We start from the raw sequence: 18,726 nt of genomic DNA, 5'->3' as shown, positions 1-18,726 counted from the left end.
ACAAGTGAAAGGAAAATACGATCTGGGTTTGCCCTGGCTTGGCAGGTTGGGGTCATCCCAGCCGGCCCACGTCCCGCTTGCTGCGGACCAGGGCTCTGTAAGGCCCGCAGTTCTCCCTCCGGGGCGGCAGGGGGCGGTGCAGCCCCACCGCTATCCCGACAGACCCCGCGCGGGCGCGCATCTTAAACGGGCGGAAGCGTCCCCGCGTGAGCAGAATCGACGGGCGGAAGCGACTCGCTCGTCTGGTGCCGCCATGCCGGGGGACCACCGCCGCATCCGCGGGCCCGAGGAGTCGCAGCCACCGCAGCTGTACGCGGCCGACGAGGACGAGGCGCCTGCTGCCCGCGATCCGACGCGTTTGCGGCCCGTGTACGCGCGCGCGGGGCTGCTGAGCCAGGCTAAGGGCTCGGCCTACCTGGAGGCGGGCGGCACCAAGGTGCTGTGCTCCGTGTCGGGCCCCCGTCAGGCCGAGAGTAGCGAGCGCGGCGGCGGTCCAGCCGGGGCGGGCGGCGAAGCCCCGGCCGCACTGCGCGGGCGCCTGCTCTGCGACTTCCGCCGCGCGCCCTTCGCGGGCCGCCGGCGCCGCGCACCTCCCGGGGGCGGCGAGGAGCGCGAACTGGCGCTGGCGCTGCAAGAGGCGCTTGAGCCAGCCGTGCGCCTGGGCCGCTACCCGCGCGCGCAGCTCGAGGTGTCGGCGCTGCTGCTCGAGGACGGTGGCTCGGCGCTGGCTGCCGCACTCACGGCCGCCGCGCTCGCGCTGGCCGACGCCGGCGTCGAGATGTACGACCTGGTGGTGGGTTGTGCCCTGAGCCGCGCTCCGGGCCCCGCGCCCGCCTGGCTCCTGGACCCCACGCGGCTCGAGGAGGAGCGTGCCGCCGCCGGCCTCACTGTGGCTCTCATGCCGGTGCTCAACCAGGTGGCCGGGCTGCTGGGCAGCGGGGAGGGCTGTCCAACTGAGAGCTGGGCCGAGGCTGTGCGCCTGGGCCTCGAGGGCTGCCAGCGCCTCTACCCCGTGCTGCAGCAGTGCCTGGTGCGGGCCGCCCGCCGGAGGGACGCAGCCACCTTGTCCTGAGCCAGAAGGCTGAGCAAAGACGACTCCGAAGACCGCCGCCATCCCGGAAAGGACCCTTGCCTGCGGTCTCCACATTGCGCCCAGCTGGGAAATGGAGATCATCAGAGAGAAGGGGAGTGGGGCACAGTTTGGCAACAGCCGCCTCCTCGCCACACAGAACTGATGCCCTAGACAGCTGTTTCAAAAAACCTGTCCAGAAGAGAAACTTTTCTGCTTGAGCTGGCTCCCAGGTCCAGCCCAGTTGAAGAAACCTGTGAATTCAGCCTGACTCCAAATTGGAAAGGACTTGAGCTGGATTGATCTGTAAAACGAGACCTAGAGCTGTTATCTTGTAAGGATGGACTCTCTATAATTGGGCTGCTTTTGAAAGGATGGACATATGAACTAAAAACAAAAACTTTTTATATCTGAGCAACGTTTTCTGTTGTGGCTCTTCTTGGTATAGGATTTAAAAGAGCAAGGATCTTCTGAGGTGGGTAGTGTCTTGGACCCCTGGTGCCAAGGGCTCTGGGGATCACTGCCTTAGATGTGTCCTTTGTTAGACCAACATGAGAAGAGACAGGGTGAAATATGTGAAGGAGTTGATGTGAAAAAATCTGCTTTTGAGGAGGGGAAGCTGTCTCCCCACCCTCAAGTACCAGAGTCAGGGCAGCTGCTGAGATGAAACAGGAGTCAGGGGAGCTGTGTGGTCCCAGAAGCATTCTAGGTGCACCCCCTATTCCCTGATTGATTTTTGTGAACTGGGCATAGCGACAGCTCAGGGTGAGGTAGCTGGAAAGGGTGGAGGCCAGAGCCCTCCTTCCACAGCCTCTCCTGCTAACGGGCCCCGAGCTAGCTTCGTGATCTGCTGCCTGTTGTCTAGGCTTGGGAGAGAGCAGGTGAACTGCCAGGAATAAGCCTCTGGATCCTGGGAAACAAGACAGTGCTTGGCTGTTCCGCTGGCTGACTGTGAAGGTACGGTCTTCTGCCCTGTGTGGCACCTGAGCCCTGTGGGTTCATGCTCAGTTCTGGATTAGAGGAAGCCTGGTGAGACAGCCCTTCAGAACCACAGCAGCCTGGTCCTCTTTCTGCACCTGGCTTGCTGTGAGCCTCCAAACTTGTGTCTCAAGGGCCTGCTCTGCTTATCTAGGAAGGGCTGGCCCTGGGGGAGCCCAAGACCCAGAATGAGGCACTGGGACCACATCAGGAACTCCTGACCAGAAAAAATATTTTATTTTTCCCCTTCTGACATAATACATTTTTCCAGAGCAGATCTGAAATACATAGTATCACACCAGCGAGAAACAGGACATAAAAATACACTTGATTCTGAAGGATGGCTATGTAGAGGGGATGGGGAGTCTGGAACCAAAGGGGTTATGTGAGGAACTCCCCAGGATATACAGTTGCTTCAGACTGGGAGGGGGCCTGTAGGAACACAGTTCTGTTTCCTGTGCTCCACTGTGGCTGGAGAAGGTGGCCTGGGCCGGCTGCTGGGCAGCAGGAGGGGAAAAGAGCAGCTGAAGCCGTATCTGTATTCAGAGGGGGCTGATGATGCTTCCTGGGCTCTCAGGGGACCCTGTCCCTCTGTCCCTTTCGAGTTGGCCTTGGCTTCTTGAGGATGGGGACTGGTGCTGGGAGTCCAGGCCACCTCCCCCTCCAGCCCTGCTAGTCCCAGGACTACCTGGACACAGGACATCCACCATTATTGGGACGCTGGTTTGGGCAAGCTGTGCCTCCACTTCTGTTGCCCTAGCTCCAGAACAGGTGCCACCGGAAGGCCTTCACAAAACACACAGGCAGGGAAGGGAACCATCCTGGAAACGCCTGGAGCTGACAAGCCTGGAAGGGTTCTAACCTTTTACTGGCTGCTCTCCTGGTCCAATATGTGATTTTTCACCTGTCGGGAAAACAAGCAGAGCTCTGGCTTAGAGGCCCAATGACATGGTATGGCTGGGAAAGGGACGTCATCTGCTGACACCTAGCTCCCTCCCCAACGCTGTTTCCAGGAGCCTTGGACAACCCAGTGCTACTGTAGACTCCTGAGACCAAGGAACCTGGCATCACCAGGCAAAGGCAACCATTCTCTCTGAAAATGTGACACAGGCCCTGGGCAGGAGTGAGGGCCCTCAGCCCAGCAGACCATGGGGCAGAGCTCGGCGGTGGGGTGCAAGAGAAGCTTGGAAGTTCCAACCCCCCAGCAGACCCAACCTTGCTGGGGGGCCCATACACCAGTTGAGGTTTGGTCTTTGCAGGGACCACCAGATAGGGGAGGAGAAGTGGGTAGAGTAGGGGCTATTTTGTCCTTTAATACTACACATTAAAGGCCTGGCCGTACTGTTCCTCCAGGGAGGTCAGCATGACACAGCATCCCCGGGGAGCATGGTACAATGCAGACAGCCCACAGACCTGGGATGGGAGGAGTGCAGAAACCTGGGCTTTAACAAGCTCACCAGGTGGTTCTCAGGTAAGGAGTCTGCAGCCATGAGGCACACCTGTGACGTTCCAGCTACAATGATCAGTATATCCATCCATTGCTAACTCCCTGGGATTGCTCCACCCGAGCCTCCCCTGCCCACCACCGTAGGCTCCTGCACAAACCCCAGCCCCGCCCTTGCTCACAGGGAAGCCACAAGGACCCAAACACAAGCAGGGAGAGGAGGAGTGGAGGTCGGGCCACTCACTGGCTCCTCTGTGTCTGTGCTCTCCTCAGAGCTGTCCGCCTCCGGAGCAGCCCTCTGGGCCTTGGGCTCCTGCGGGGGTTCGGTGGTTCCACGTGAGAACTTCTCACTCCCAGCACCCCTGTTCTCTTCATGATCCTTTGTCCCTGTGCAGGGAAAGTCACTTGTCCGTGGCTGGATTTGGAGGTCCCAGCTGACCTAGGACAGGCACTCGATGCCCAGGCTGACCTGGGACATGAGAGGGCAAGAGGGGGATGGGCTGGGACATGCCCTGGCTCTGGATAGCTGCTGAGTGCTGGGGTGATCGGACAACCCGAAACCACAAGCCGTGGGAATAGCCAGAGGGGGTGTGGTAGGGTACACTCCTGGTGGAGGGGAAGAGGAGCCCCTAAAGACAGAGAAAGCCCAAGTTAGGACCCTGGGGCCCCTGGTATCTTTAGAAGTGGGACAAGCTGGAGCCATGCTAAGCGCATAACCTAGACCACACTGGGCCACCTAACCTGCAGGCTGGTCCCTCTGCTGGTCCATGTGCTCCAGGCTCTCCAGTAGGCTGTCTACCTGGGCTTTGATTTGGCTCAGCTCCCCTCTGATGGCGTGCAGCTCCTCAATCCGGACTGTTGGGAGAGGGGCCAGAGTTGGTGCCCACACTGGGCCTGGGGGGCAGAGGCAACACTGCTTGGGCTTCTGGGTCTCCCCCACTGTGATAAGGATCACCCTGCTGCTCCCAGCATGGCAACCAAGGGTCATGCCCCCTCACTCACGCTTTATCTGCCTTGGGGCCAGGTGACTATTCCTGGGGACCTTGTGAGGGCTGAAGCTGCTCTTGACCCCCATGCCCACGTGAGTCTTCCGGATCTTGACAGGCACGCGGTTGATGAGTGGGGGGATCCTCTGGTATTCATACACCCTACAGGGTGAGGTAAAGTGAGCATCAGGCCCATGAACTCCACCTCTCTGCCCAGAGGACCAAAGGGGCAGGGTCACCCACCTGTAGGGGACATCTTTCCTGTACAGCTTGTAGTCCAGGTCATAGTTACTGCTGAGGAAGAGAAGACAAGTGGGGAAAGTGTCACTGTCCAGGGCGCGAGTCCCTGCCCTGGGCCCAGGTTAACTTGGGGAAACTGAGGTATCCAGATCTGTTTAGAATCCAAAATTATCCACCAGAAGAGCCCCTAGGACTTGCCCAAGGTCACTTTGGGAGACCAAAGTAAGATTAAAAAAAAAAAACTTTGGGAGACCAAAGTAAGATGGCTGATCAAAAAAAACCCACTGCCATGGAGATTCCGACTCATAGCAACAGAGTAGAACTGCCCCATAGGGTTTCCAAGACTGTAATCTTTATGGAAGCAGATTGCCGCATCTTTCTCCCATGGAGTGGCTGGTGGGTTTGAACCACTGGCCTTTTCATTAGCAGCTGAGCACTTTAACTGCTGAACCACCAGGGCTCCAAAGGCTAATGAAGTCCCTGCAAATTATCTTCTCCTCACCCAGACTCTGATAAGAGGAAACTTTCATCTGACCCCAAGCAGCAGGAGGGGCAGTAGCCTGTAGGCTTCTGGCCATCAGGACCAGGCCCAGGCACCAACCCTCAGCAGCCAACCCAGCCTGAGCCAGACCCTCAAAATTCTCCTTTGCCTGCCTCTGGCGCTGCTGACCTTCAGGATCTTAGTCTGGCAAAAGATGAAGGGGAGAGTTAAATCATCCCAAAGCCCTGGCGGGGGTGTGAGAGCCTCCAATCCTCCTGTGGGAACTGCCAGGATGTGGGCCCCAGCACCTGAGGGGCCGGGCAGGGTTAGGTCTGTGACCAGGCCACGTCCCCCCTGCTGCAGACCATCTTCCCCTGCTCCAGGCCATCTTCTCCCCTGCTCCCGGCCCTGGAGAAAGGATGAGGCTGAAAGGCCTTAGGGTCACACTGCTGCAAGCTCACCCCATCTCACCCACCCATGCACTCCAGGGAACTGGTGCTGGGAAGGGGTGGGTGCTCTGGGTGCAGAAGGATAACTGCGTCCTGGCTTGGGCAGGAAGGCTTTGTGGGGACACAGCTGCAGGAGCTTCAGGTCCCGCCTGGGCCTGGAGAGGGCGGGTGAGCTGGGGGGAGAGGGTACATGCAGAGGAAGCACAGATTCTGTAACAACTTTCCGTGCTGTCGGTCTGTGCCCCCAGCTCAGGCCCAGCCCCGACTCTCAAATCAGGGCCGAGGCCTATGGGGGCCCTAGCCTCTTCCCCCGCATCCTGCAGGGTCCCCAGGGCCTTGGGTGAGATTTCCGGCCCCAGACCCGCCCCCTGGTTTCAGGTAGTCTGAGTGGGCGGCCGGGAACCACATACCGAAGGAGTTAGGAAGGGATGCTGAGTGTGGTCGTCAGAGGCCCATCCGCAGAAAAAAGAAAGTGAGCCAAAGAAGTGGGATGTGTGTGTCTCTGTGTGTGTGGCCTCGCACCCACCCCCGGGGCGCGGTGCTGGCAAACAGGCCAGATGGCCAGAGCCAGGAGAGCTGGGGGCCAAGACAACCCCCCAGATGTAAAGTCTCAGCTCAGCACGTTCGCTCAAATAACATTCTCACACTCCCCTCTCCCCGGGCACCCGCGGCTCGGCTGGGTTGGGAATCAGGAAAAGCGCCTGCCAGCAGCACAACAGCCTGGATGACACGGGTAAGGTAAAAACCGCCACAGCATTGGTGGTTCAGTGGTAGAATTCTCGCCTGCCACGCGGGAGGCCCGGGTTCGATTCCCGGCCAATGCAAGGGAGCTCTTTTCCTTCCTTTCCTCACTCCTTCCTAAAATGACTACTTTAAATGATCTTTGTTGTTTCTTGCTCCTTTTTGGTTCTTGTTTTTTTTTAAGTAGCCAGAGATGAGCGGTATAAAGAAATGGGATGTCCCTGAGACTTCTCCCTCCTCCCGCGAGTGTAGGGAGCAGACAGACGGGAGACTGGCGCAGCTGGGCTCAGGGCGCATGCGCCGTCCCAGCAGCTCCAACAGTAGGCAAAGCATGTGCCCTGGGCAGGTGGCGCTTCTCTTCTATCCGAAGAGAGAGGTCTACCTGGTCGCACTGAGTCACTGCAGCCCTCCCCTGGCCTGGGCTAATGGTTACAGTCTGCAAGTCTGAAACTTCCCACAAAAAGAAACAAAACGCACCAATGGGATGGTGGTGTGTCCCCAAGGCCAGGCTATGGGGTGGGGAGAGGGGGCCTGGGGCAGTCCTTCCACCACAAACCTTTTCCTCCGTGTTGACAAATTCCATTTTGAGCACCAAATCACATGGCCTGGCTTGACCGGCTTTCATGGAGGGCCACCCAGAAGCTTAGTCCCCACCAGAGCCGCACCACAGCCTCCCCTCTGCTGGCACCATTCCAAGGGGCTCCCGCCAGAACCACAAAGGGAGTGCTTTATTCTCTCCCTCAGAGTTCCCTGGGGTCAGGTGGGTCTTGAGGAGGCTGCCTTTGCCCCAGCCCCTGGCTGTCCCTCTGCATGGAGTCTGAGCTCATGGGGGACAAGTATCATAGCTCCCCATTGCTCTCAGTTCCACCCCACTTGGGACCCCATGCCAAAGTGAGCTAGGAGGCTGACAGGGCTGGGCCCAAGCCTGCAAGCCAAGGGGTGGGGTAGAAAATATGAAATCTGAAGGTGACGGGAACTAAAGAACGGAGGACAGGGTTCACTCAGCCCTAAAAGTGACCATTTTAACAAACATGTGACATAACTATGAGAGAGAACCAATAGCATCCACCAGACAGAAAATTACAAAACCGTATAAACAGACGCCCCCAGGCAGGAGTCTGAAACCTGAGATAGGAAACCAGCACACAGCCACCTGCAGCTCTACATCACTGAAGAAATGCACGTTTAAAGAATTATGAGTTGCCCCCAGGTCCACATGTACCAATCAGTCCCAAACAAACAGTGAAAAGGCCTCCCACACAGGCGCAATTACCGGTGACACAGCCTGAGGCACCTTTGACCTCAACTCTCCCTCGGGTAACCTGGAGCTACAGAGATATTGCAAAGCACCCCATGCCCAGCCCTGCCAGCCAACTTCCGGGGAGAAGAGCCAAGGCAAAAACCCAGAAGAAACTCGGTACCATGGTGTTTACAGCAGTGCTGTTCCCAACAGCAACCACCTCCCCCACTGCCTCCCTGGCTCCCCCCACAGCAAAACAAAAACCATCCAAATGCCCACAGTAAGGCCAGGAACCAACTGAGGGGACAAAGAGGTCAACGTGATCCACGGACACCCTCATCACATCCATGAAACTGGTATTTCTGAAAATGTTTACAGATTTCTTTGAAATTTCTTTATGCTTCCCAAGTTAGGGGCAAGATCTCATCCAGAAAGGTTCCCATTTGCTACTTTCCAAGTGTCTGTACTGAAAAAGGCCCCAAGTACCCCACAGGAGAGGCTGCCCCCAGAGGACCCACACCCCTGGCTCCGGGCACTAGGAAGGGCACCTACCTCTGACAGCAGGGTGGTGCCCGGGCTATGTCAGTAGCAGGGGCCTTGGAAGAGCAGGGCCAACTCCCTTGGCCAGGGGAGAAGGGCCTTCTCAGATGCCACAGAGATCGGACCAGGCAGCCTGAGGCTAGCCTTGGTGTGCAGTGAAGCCCAGAGCCCCAAACAAGCCAGTCCCCTGATGGCACCTCGGTCAGCCTGGGTCCCCATCTCCCCTAGACAGACTCACCAGAAGATGGCTGTACCAGGCTGTCTCTTCTGGCCTGCCCGGGCCTGGCCAGTCTTGAGCTCTTGGGGCATGTCTAAATCTAAAGAGACAGCAAAAGAGCAGGACAGAATGTGAGATTCTCAGGTCCCCGGGAGACACCTGACCTGGTCAGGCTAATTCTCCGTGTCCTGCTGCTGCCTTCCTGCCTAGGGACAGAGCCGGACAAAGCCTCTGCCCGCCCACCTGTCCACTGCCAGGCCTATGCCCCACACCTGCCTCTGGGCTAAGCCACTGCCTGGCTGCATCTGAAAGAGCCAGGAAGGCCCAGAGGGACAGGCAAAGAGAGCCCGTTTTACAAAATCATTTTGCAGTTCATAAAATGGTTGCCCTCAGACGGACAGCCTGCCAGACAGAGACGACACAATTTACAGAGCACACAAAGGAAAAACACCACAAGGCAAGGAGCTTACAGCAAGAAGTGGTAGCCGCACCTGGCACCGTGTGGGTGAACAGGCTCAAAACACTCATAGACAGAGGAGGCAGCCCTGACCCTTGGCACATGAGAGAGGCCAGTCAAGTTTTATCAATTCCAATTAAAGTGAATTTTATAGCTTTAAAATTCAAATGAAGAGCCCCTTAACCACATTAAAAAAAAAAAAAGTTTGTGGTTGCCCATTAAGCATGCTAGCTAAGTGTTAGCAAGAGACATGTTTGAGAAAAAAATACAGAAGAGTCCTAAGTTCTGCAGACCTGTTCCCAGTGGACAGCCTGCCCCAAGAAAGCAGAGAACAAGGCTCCAAGAGGGCATTCGACAAATGCCTGTACACTGAGGGAAACACCAGCACATCCTCCAAGTTAGTCTGGATTTCTACGTCTGTTCCTTTGACATATTTCATATCACTTGGGCATAATTCGTAATTCACATCTGCAATTTCCAGAGGGGACAGAAAACCACACCCATGTGCACCACACGGCACCAGCACATAAAAAAATAAATTTTTTTTTTTTTTTTACATAGGCACATAGAAATGATTTCTGTGCCCAAGGTAGAAAGAACAGCACTACAAGAAGCTTGCCATTCCCTTTGGGTGATCCATCATTCATCACGAATCTGGAAAACTACAAATACTGAGAAGTGACTGCTCAGAAAGGTGAGAATGCAGGCAACTAGCATCATCCTCATGAGGCCTTGATCACAGGGCCAGTCTTTGGTTAGAACTGCCCCATAGGGTTTCCAAGGAGCAGCTGGTGGATTCAAACTGCTGACCTTTTGGTTAGCAGCTGTAGCTCTTACCCACTGCACCAACAGGGCTCCTTTGGGTTGAGTAGGAAAGATAATTCAGAGGCCACCACCTGCCTGCCTAATCAGCAACCTGGAAGCAGGACCAGTCATCAAGAAAGGGGCTGGTGGAGTATCTAGGAAATTTGGTACTAACCCATCACTACCAATAGCAAACCACATCCCTGTGTGTGGCATCTTCCTGGGCACCTGCCACCTGCAGCCCAGATCAGACAAGCGTGGGGTCATGACAGGGCCCCAGACCCATTCAGGGCCCAGGTGCCAGGAAGTGGGACAGAGGTCTTTGCTCCGTATTCATCTCTCACAAAGACCCCCAGACAGATTTCTTAAGAGACACTCCTTCTTGGGTTCCCAAGCCTGTGAGTGCTTGACTCCATGAGATGTGGCTAGGACCATTAATGGATAGAAGTCATGACAGCAGATGAGTCAAGAGCAGGGGTGGTAGACAAGCAGGTAGGAAAAAAGCAGAAGAATGAAACAGAGAGGCCAGGAAAATGGCCTTGAATAAGGAGAAGCAGAGGTGGGTGGACAGGTTGAACAACTGATCCCAGAGTCCACCAAATTGACTCCCAGACATGTCCACCCTGAATTCATCAGAGAGATGCAAAGTGTTCCACTTATTTTCCTTGTGTTCCCAGGAAGAAAGGAAAGGGTCATTGTATTATCCTCAACATAAAGATGGCAACCAGAAGCTAACAACCGGATACTATTTGTGCTACAAATCCATCATCTCATTGAATCCTCACAACCACCTCCCAAGGTAGATGTGTTATGACCCCTATCTTACAGGAAGGTCCAGAAGCCCGTGAAGAGCAAGATGAAGGGAGGTGTGGGATCTCAATCCCCTGTTTTCCAACTCTTCCATGTTTCCAAGAAGTCAGATACTCAGAGATGCCCAGTGGGCTCAGTTACAAGCAGAGCCTGGTTTTGTCTGCACTGGCTGCTCTGGTACCGTTTCTCTCTGCCCAGAATCCAACGGCTGGTGAGTACCTGGTCAGAGGAGGGCTGACAAGGCCAGCATGTGAGCCTGAGCCCCAGGTGTACCAGAGGGCTCCTCAGAGTGGACGGAGGTCATTCTTTTTGGCCATCTGACATTTGAGCCCCCTTCCTGTGGTAGAGGTATTTCCCAGGTTCAAGGCAGAGCCTGCCTCCCATGAAAGAAGCCGAAAATGCCCCTCTGTGCTGCCCTTTCCCAGCTACCCTTGCAGCTGGGGACTGAGCACATGACAGTTCCTCCAAGCAGGCCCACAGGTCCCAACTTTGAATGTGAAGAAGCAGGCTGCACAAAATCTATTTTAGCAACTGATGGTGGTGGTGGCAGCAGACACACCCAGCTTTCGAAGGTAGTCACACCTCCATCCAAGCCAATTGTAGTGTCTGTCACAGAGGCGGTGGGAGTCATCACTAGGCCAGCTCTACCACATGATCTGATTCAAATCCGAGGTCTCTGACCCTTCCAGAGCTCCTGGGAGCTAACCAGTATCTTCGACAAATTTCTTCTGCTTAGAGTTGCCAGAATCCATTTCTGTTGCTTCAAACTGAGAACCCTAATACAAAAATAGCCACCAGGAGTGGATGGAGATAGAAGGCCTGCAGGAAATGGGACAATTGAAGGCTGGTAAATGCCAGAGGACAGTGAAAATCCAGCTAGTATTAAGGGACAGGACACCAGCAGCCCCTGGCATGTCATGGTGAGACAGTTAATCCTGTGGACCCTGGAACAAAGTGCCCATCAAAGGTGAGGCTTTCAGTGACCTAGGGACCCCTGCCATAGGAGAGTGTAATGATCATGATGAAGTCAAGAGCTCTTGGGCAGGGTGGTTGTGCTAATGGCACTGAACAGTTTAAAGGAAAAGAAAGACAAACTCAAAGTCCAAATTCTTGACTCAAGGCATGGATAGAAAACTGGGGGAATTTTTTTTTTTAATGCCTTGAAGTCAAAGTTTACAAATCAAGTCAGTCTCTCATACAAAAACTTACACCCACCTTGCTATATACTCCTAACTGCTCTCCCTCTAATGAGACAGCACACTCCTCCTCTCCACCCTGTATTCCCTGTGTCCATTCAACCAGCTCCTGTCTACCTCTGCCTTCTCATCTCGCCTCCAGACAGGGGCTGCCTACATAGTCTCGTGTCTACATTAGCCAAGAGGCTCACTCCTCACCAGTATCATTTTCTGTCTTATAGTCCAGTCCAATCCCTGTTTGAAGAGTTGGCTTCGGGAATGGTTCTAGTCTTAGACTAACAGAGGGTCTGGGGACCATGACCTCCGGGGTCCCTCTAGTCTCAGTCAGACCATTGAAAACTGGGGAATTTTTATCTTGCAGCTACAGGGCTGAGTTAAAAAAAAAAAAACCATAAAGTTTGATCCAATGGTTATAAAGCAACACTGTCAAGTGGAATAACACCCTTGATAAGTCTCTAGTTGGGAAAGAGTGAAGAATGGAGACCAGAGACAATTAGAAGGGGGACTCTATGGGAAGATTTGGAAGACTTAGGTACCCCTGCCCCCACACGGCCTCTTTTGCCAGGCAACTCCTCTTCCTCATTCAGAAGAGTCTGGTGGCAGAAACCAGCTAGCTATTTGCCGAGCTCATTTTCCTCTTCTCCAGGGCATACATCTAGATGGTATTTCCTAGCCTCCCTTGCAGTTAGGTGTGGCCATGGCTATGGGTGAGAGGCATGCCCACCAATTTCAAGCCTGGCCCACAGCATCATCTTAAGTGACCCTCCACCTCCTGCTTCCTGAGTTGCCACCTGAATGCTGATACCCTAGGTGACCTGGGTAGCTGTGTGCTGCAGATGGCAATGTCGGTCAGCCTGGGTCCTCCTCTCCCCCACTGCACTTGAGTGAGGAATAGCCTTCTACCATGAACAACCGTGGGGATTTCCATTACTCAGTGGCTAGCATTTCCTTAAATAACACATCCTGTAATGACCCTGCCCTGAAGGAGTCCCTTGCAAAGGGAAGCCAAGTCGTGTCCATGCTGTACCCCACCACCCCTCATTTTTCTCCAGACTTAATTATAAGTCCAACCCCTGTAGGCCCCAGGGGGCCAAAGACAACTGGATTCTGGGAGAAGAAAACTGAGTCACCAAAAGAACCTAGAGATTTTGCTAATTTATAGTGGCAAAAATCTGGCAAAGAGGCCTGGGAATGGATTCTGAGAGTGCAGGACTGAGGAGGGGAGAAAATAATGATAGAGTGGGTTGAATATATGGATACTTAGGATTCTATGGAGCAAGCACTCAACTGTTAGTTGCCAGGGCAGTGGTGAGGTTGCCACAAAGGTGGTTCCTGAGTCACAGTTCTTGGGCCTGGAGTAGTAGCATGGGAGTCAACCCAGACTGGCTGTGCAGAAGAATTTGAGGCACCATTTCTGGCCGCAAAGGCCCCAAGCCTGGTTATCTGGCTCTCCCCAAGATCTTGTGACTGACCATTGTTCTTTTGATAGATTCCTTTTCTTCATGATTAGCCAGAGCTGTTTCTCTGTTTCTATAGGTTACAACTAAGAATTGTGACTGCTGGTCTCCCCCTTCCATGGTCATGGGCCACATTTCCACCTGCAACCAGCAATCCAAGTCACCATAGGTGCTAAACTGCATACAACTGGGCTTGTTGTTCTGGATACTAACAATAGCACCGCCCAGTCTTTCACTTGCTATCCCACCAACGCCAGGCCTGTCTGGACTCAAGATCTCACCACCGTAGGACAGGAAAGAAGACTGGACCATACGGACCCAGTCCAGATAAGCACAAGGAAAAAAGAAACATGTGGGAGCAGGCATGAGTGAATAAGGGAGGGAGTGTGGACAGAAACACAAAGCCGACAGAGGCCTGGGGAAACACAGTGGCAGAGCAAGATGGAACAGGAAATAAGGGAGGCAAATTTATTCACCAACCACTAAGGCCAAGGATGAAGAAACTGAAGATTTTTACCAGTCGCTGTAGTCTGAAATTGATCAAACCCCATGTAATCAAGATACTTTGATAATTACTGGTGACTGGAATGCAAAAGTTGGAAATAAAGAAGGATCAATAGTTGGGAAATATGGTCTTGGTGATAGAAAGCCAGAGTTTGCATGACAGAATTTTGCAAGATCAATGACTAACTTATTCACTGCAAACACCTTTTTTCAACAACATAAATGGTGATTATCTATACATGTGGACCTCGCCAGATGGAATACACAGGAATCAAATTGACTACATCTGCAGAAAGAGATGATGGAGAAGCTCAATATCATCACTCAGAACAAGGCCAGGGGCTGACTGCAAAACAGACCATCAATTGCTCATATGCCAGTTCAAGTTGAAGCTGAAAACAATTAAAACAAGTCCAAGAGAGCCAAAATATGATCTTGAGCATATCCCATCTGAATTTAGAGACCATCTCAAGAATAGATTTGATGCATTCAATGCTAATGATTGAAGACCAGAGGAGTAGTGGGATGACAACATCATACATGAAAAAAAGCAAAAGGTCATTAAAAAGAAAGAAAAGATTAAATTGATGTTGGAATAAACTCTGAAACTTGCTCTTGAACATAGAGCAGCGAAAGTGAATGGAAGAAGTAATGAGGTAAAAGAGATGAACAGAAGATTTCAAAGGGCAGCTCAAGAAGAGTAGTTAGGTATTATGATGAAATGTGCAAAGACCCGGAGTTACAGAATCATAAGGGAAGAGCATTCTCAGGATTTCTCAAGCTGAAAGAACTGAAGGAAAAATTCAAGCCTTGAGTTGCAACTCCGAAGGATTCTATGGGCAAAAAGTTGAACGACGCAGGAAGCATCAAAAGAAGATGGAAGGAATACACAGACTCATTGTACCAAAAAGAATTGGTCGATGTTTGACCATTTCAAGAGGTGACATACAATCAAGAACCAATGGTATTGAAGGAAGAAGTCCAAGCTGCACTGAAGGCTTTGGCAAAAAACAAGACTCCAGGAATTAACAGAATATCAAATAAGACAATTCAACAAACGGATGTAGTGCTGAAGGTGCTAACTTACCTCTGCCAAGAAATTTGGAAGACAACACCTGGCCAACCAACTGGAATAGATCCATATTTTTGCCCATTCCAAATAAAGGTGGTTCAACAGAATGCAGATATTATCAAACAACACCATTAATATCACATGCAAGTAAAATTTTTTAAAAAACCCTGCCTTCAATTCCAACTCATAGCGATCCTACAGGACAGAGTAGAACTGCCCCATAGAGTTTCCAAGGAGAGCCTGGCAGATTTGAACTGCCAACCTCTTGGTTAGCAGCCATAGCACTTAACCACTATGCCACCAGGGTTTCTAGTAAAATTTTGCTAAAGATAAATTCAAAAGCCGTTGCAGTGGTGCATTGACAGGGAACTGCCAGAAATTCAAGCTGGATTCAGAAGAAGACGTGAAATGAGGGATATCATTGCTGATGTCAGGTGGATCTTCACTGAAAGCAGAGAATACCAGAAAGATGTTTACCTGTGTTTTATTGACTATGCAAAGGCATTTGACTGTGTGGATCATAACAAATTATGGATAACATTGCGAAGAATGGGAATTCCAGAACACTTAATTGTGCTCATGAGAAACCTGTACATAGACCAAGAGGCAGTCATTTGAAAAGAGCAAGAGGATACTGTGTGGTTTAAAATCAGGAAAGGTGTGTGTCAGGGTTTGTGATGGTTAAGGTTTTGTGTCAACTTGGCTGGGCCATGATTCTCAGTGGTTTGGCAGGTATGGTATAGTCTGGCAATCATATGATGTTGTGATCACTTCATGATGAGATCCGATATAATGTGATCACCTTCACTATGGGATCTGCTGTGAGCAGCCAATCAGTTGAAAGGGAGTTTCCTTGGGCATGTGACCTGCATTGAATATAAGTGGACATTCTGGCTAGGCTTGTGGGCTTTCGCTTACTCTGGATCCTGCAGCTGGTTCCTCTTCATCTGACCTCCAGTTCTTGGGACCTGAGCTAGCAGCTTACCTGCAGTCTTGTCTGGCAATCTTGGGATTTGTGGATCTTCACAGCCTGTGAGCAAGAGCCCTGCTCTTTGATCTGCCAATCTTGGGTTCACCAGGCCTTGTGGCTATGTGAATCAGGAGAAGCACCTATCCTGATCCACGCACCTGGGATGTTCCAGCCTCTACAACTGCGTGAGCCATTTCCTTGACATTAATCTCTATGTACATATTTTTACGCTTTACTTGTTTTGCTTCTCTAGAGAACCCAGCCTAAGACAGATATCATGCTTGGTAAAGTAGAGGGTCAGTGAAAAAGAGAAAGATTGTTAATGAGATGGATTGACACAGTGGCTGCAACAATAGGCTCAAGTATAGCAACAATTGTGATGATGGCACAGGACCAGGCAGTGTTTTGTTCTGTTGTATATAGGGCCGCTATGAATCAGAACCAACTTGATGGTACCTAACAACAACAACGAACGTTCTATATATGTAGATTATTCAGGGACTAAAGGAACTATCAAAGAGATTCTGAAATTTCAATGTGTGCAGGCGAGAACTGCTCTTTGCAGATGTCTGTCAGGGCCATGCCAAGCAGCAGGATAAGCCAGAAGCCAGAAATGGTGACCATGGTCTTGGCGCATACAATGGCCCTTCTCTCCTGGTTGTCTCCATGTAGGTCTGGCTCACACCAAGTAAATATAACCCTGAGGTATATCCAGGAGGAACTCTTAATTCTTAGTCAAAACCAGAGGATGGCAATGTCCAATGCATATCTTGTACTTTAGGCAGACAGCTTGAATTGTGTATACTGGTGGTCCCCAGAGAGGGGTGGCCATACCCCAAGTGTACCACAAGGCATTCCTTTAGGATGCACAATGAAAATATTAGGGCTTTTACAGTCATCTTTATTTTTACCTTTTAAAATTTTTATTTGCATCACTTTCATAAGGCACTCTACATAATATTTTAGTATTGTGGCTCATGTGTATAGTTGATAAATAAAACCAGTTACCATTGAGTCAATTCCGACTACGGTTACCCCATTTGTGTCAGAGTAGAAGTGTTCTCCTGAGGGTTTTCAATGGCTGATTTTCAGAAGTAGATTGCCAGGTCTTTCTTCCAAGGTTCCTCTGAGTGGACTAGAACCACCAGTCTTTCGGTTAGCAGCCAAGCGTGTTAACCATTTGCACTGGCCAGGGACTCCAGTTGATAAATAGGTACATATAAACATGTTGGAGGCTCATGCTTAAGTTTTTACAAATAGAGGTTTGCAACCAACACTGTTTGGAGAGCCTACAGGCCACCACACTTGTGACCAAGAGAAAACTCTACCTTCTAGAATCACATTTTCAAATACCAAGCTGAGCCAAAAAATATTCCAAGGGTTCGTCTGCCCAGTTCTGGGGAAACATCTGGGGAAGGCTTCCTTTCTCCTTAGAAGCCCAGACCACTTGTTCTGCATTGTTCTCTCTCTTACCCTGCACATGGTCTGGTTCCCACTCTGAGTCTGGACCACACTGGCCCTGCTTCTCTTTGCCCTGGGAAAGCCACACAAACTGGTAGAAGGGGAGTTCCAAGAAGCAGATCTAAAACCCTGTGCCCCTCATCATTTCTCCTAATAGATGTAGGAAGCACACGGGCTTTTATAGACTTTGGAGGAAAATATACACGTGGCTTAGAAAAGTTTACCACATCAAGGAAAAATAAGTTCCCCAGATAAAACTACACAGAGACAAAAATACTGTAAATCAGTTTTCCAGAAGAACTCACTACAGAGGGCTACCAGGAGGTGAAGAATCTTTCTGCATCACAAATGATTGCTACCAGTTTCCTTTGCCAATGCATTTGACTTCAGAGGCTAGATTTTCTTAGAGGATTTTGGGCATATTGAGATATTAGGGCCAGGAGTACCTGAGAGATGAATGAAAAGCTAAAGGGAGGAAGCAGGGGTGGGGTTAGGGCTGCCAGGAGCCCACTACCTGAGGACAGCACAGCCTGGCCAGAAGCTGTGAAAAAAGAGGGATGTCCTGGGGCAGGGCTTCGAACTGGTTCACTCAGGTTCAAACCCCTGCTGAGAATTTGCATTTCCACCTCAGATATACTGAATCAGAATCTGCATTTTATCAAGATCCCCAGGTGACTCTTAGATACAATAAATTTCCACCGCCACTGAGGTTCTCATAATTGGTCCCTTAACCAGTAGTATTAGCATCCTCTGGGAACTTGTTAGAAATGGAAATCCTCAGCAGGGGTTCGGACAGGACCGAACCGGTTCCAAGCCCAGTCCGAGAGAGCTCCCGGCAAGGCACAACGGTTCCCAGGCTCACCTGTCCCAACACTTCGTCCGCCGCCCTGCCTGCAGGTTCTTTCTTCCCTCAGGCAGCCAAAGCTCCTGGGCTACGTGTACTACAGAGGTGACAGGACAGGGAACCCCCTCAGTTTTCCTGGGTGTGGTTTGGGGACAGCCTCAGAGAGCCTTAGAGAAAGTGTCAAGGAAGGGGCCCCCTAAGTCGGTCTCCAGCGCACCCGGTGTCCACCACCTGACAGGCCGGGGAGGTGAGCTGGCCCAGTGACACCTGCCTACGCACACCCCCCACCACACACTCCTTCGCGTCCAGTGGCCCACCGACGCGAGGTGCGGTAAGTTGACTCTGTGCCCCCCACCCTCGTCCTGCCACCCGCGGCCCCACCTCCCCCACCCGAGCGGGCGCGCGGGGCGCACTCACGTCTCCGACACGCCTCTGGGCTGCGGAGCAGCGTCACGGCCGCTGGCTGGGGACCTACTGAGGGCCAACACGGGCCCGGGCCAACCAGGCCCCCGCTGCGACCGCGGAAAGTGCCACCTCCGTGGTGGGCCGGAGGGGGCGCGGCGGGCGCGGCCATGAGGCGCGGGGCTCGGGTTGCAGAGCGCCGACGGGGGGCCGGCGAGGGAGGCCCGCGGAAGGGCTTCGGGCCCGGCGACATAGGCGCAGCGCGGCGGGAGGGGGCGGGGTCGCGTCCCCGGGGAGCCGTGGACCTGGCCGCAGGGGCAGGCTCACCGGGAAGGTGGGGAGGGGGCCTTTCTCGCGGCAAGGG

At 52.4% G+C, this 18,726-nt stretch overlaps 2 protein-coding genes and 1 non-coding gene across 3 annotated transcripts; 2 read left to right on the top strand and 1 right to left on the bottom strand.

Moving 5' to 3' along the window:
• Positions 1 to 251: 251 nt before the first annotated feature.
• On the top strand, positions 252 to 1,483 carry EXOSC6 (exosome component 6). The gene has a single exon (XM_010596862.2). The coding sequence runs from the start codon at positions 254 to 256 to the stop codon at positions 1,070 to 1,072; it is 819 nt and encodes a 272-aa protein (XP_010595164.2). The 5' UTR covers positions 252 to 253; the 3' UTR covers positions 1,073 to 1,483.
• A 531-nt stretch (positions 1,484 to 2,014) lies between these two features.
• LOC111752568 (RNA-binding Raly-like protein) lies at positions 2,015 to 18,615 on the bottom strand. Its single transcript, XM_064273500.1, has 6 exons — positions 18,378 to 18,615; positions 8,407 to 8,485; positions 4,721 to 4,771; positions 4,494 to 4,639; positions 4,233 to 4,346; positions 2,015 to 3,878 (listed from the first exon to the last, which is right to left on the bottom strand). Exons 1-6 carry the CDS (start codon positions 18,613 to 18,615, stop codon positions 3,670 to 3,672), a joined length of 837 nt encoding a protein of 278 aa, XP_064129570.1. The 3' UTR covers positions 2,015 to 3,669.
• TRNAG-GCC (transfer RNA glycine (anticodon GCC)) lies at positions 6,401 to 6,471 on the top strand. The gene has a single exon. It is a non-coding gene; the product is annotated as a tRNA-Gly (tRNA).
• Positions 18,616 to 18,726: the final 111 nt, after the last annotated feature.

The sequence above is a fragment of the Loxodonta africana genome, chromosome 21, assembly GCF_030014295.1.
Source record: "Loxodonta africana isolate mLoxAfr1 chromosome 21, mLoxAfr1.hap2, whole genome shotgun sequence".
Classification (NCBI taxonomy): domain Eukaryota; kingdom Metazoa; phylum Chordata; class Mammalia; order Proboscidea; family Elephantidae; genus Loxodonta; species Loxodonta africana.
The sequence above is the reverse complement of the archived record's forward strand: the minus strand, read 5'-3'. Positions and strand labels throughout refer to the sequence as shown.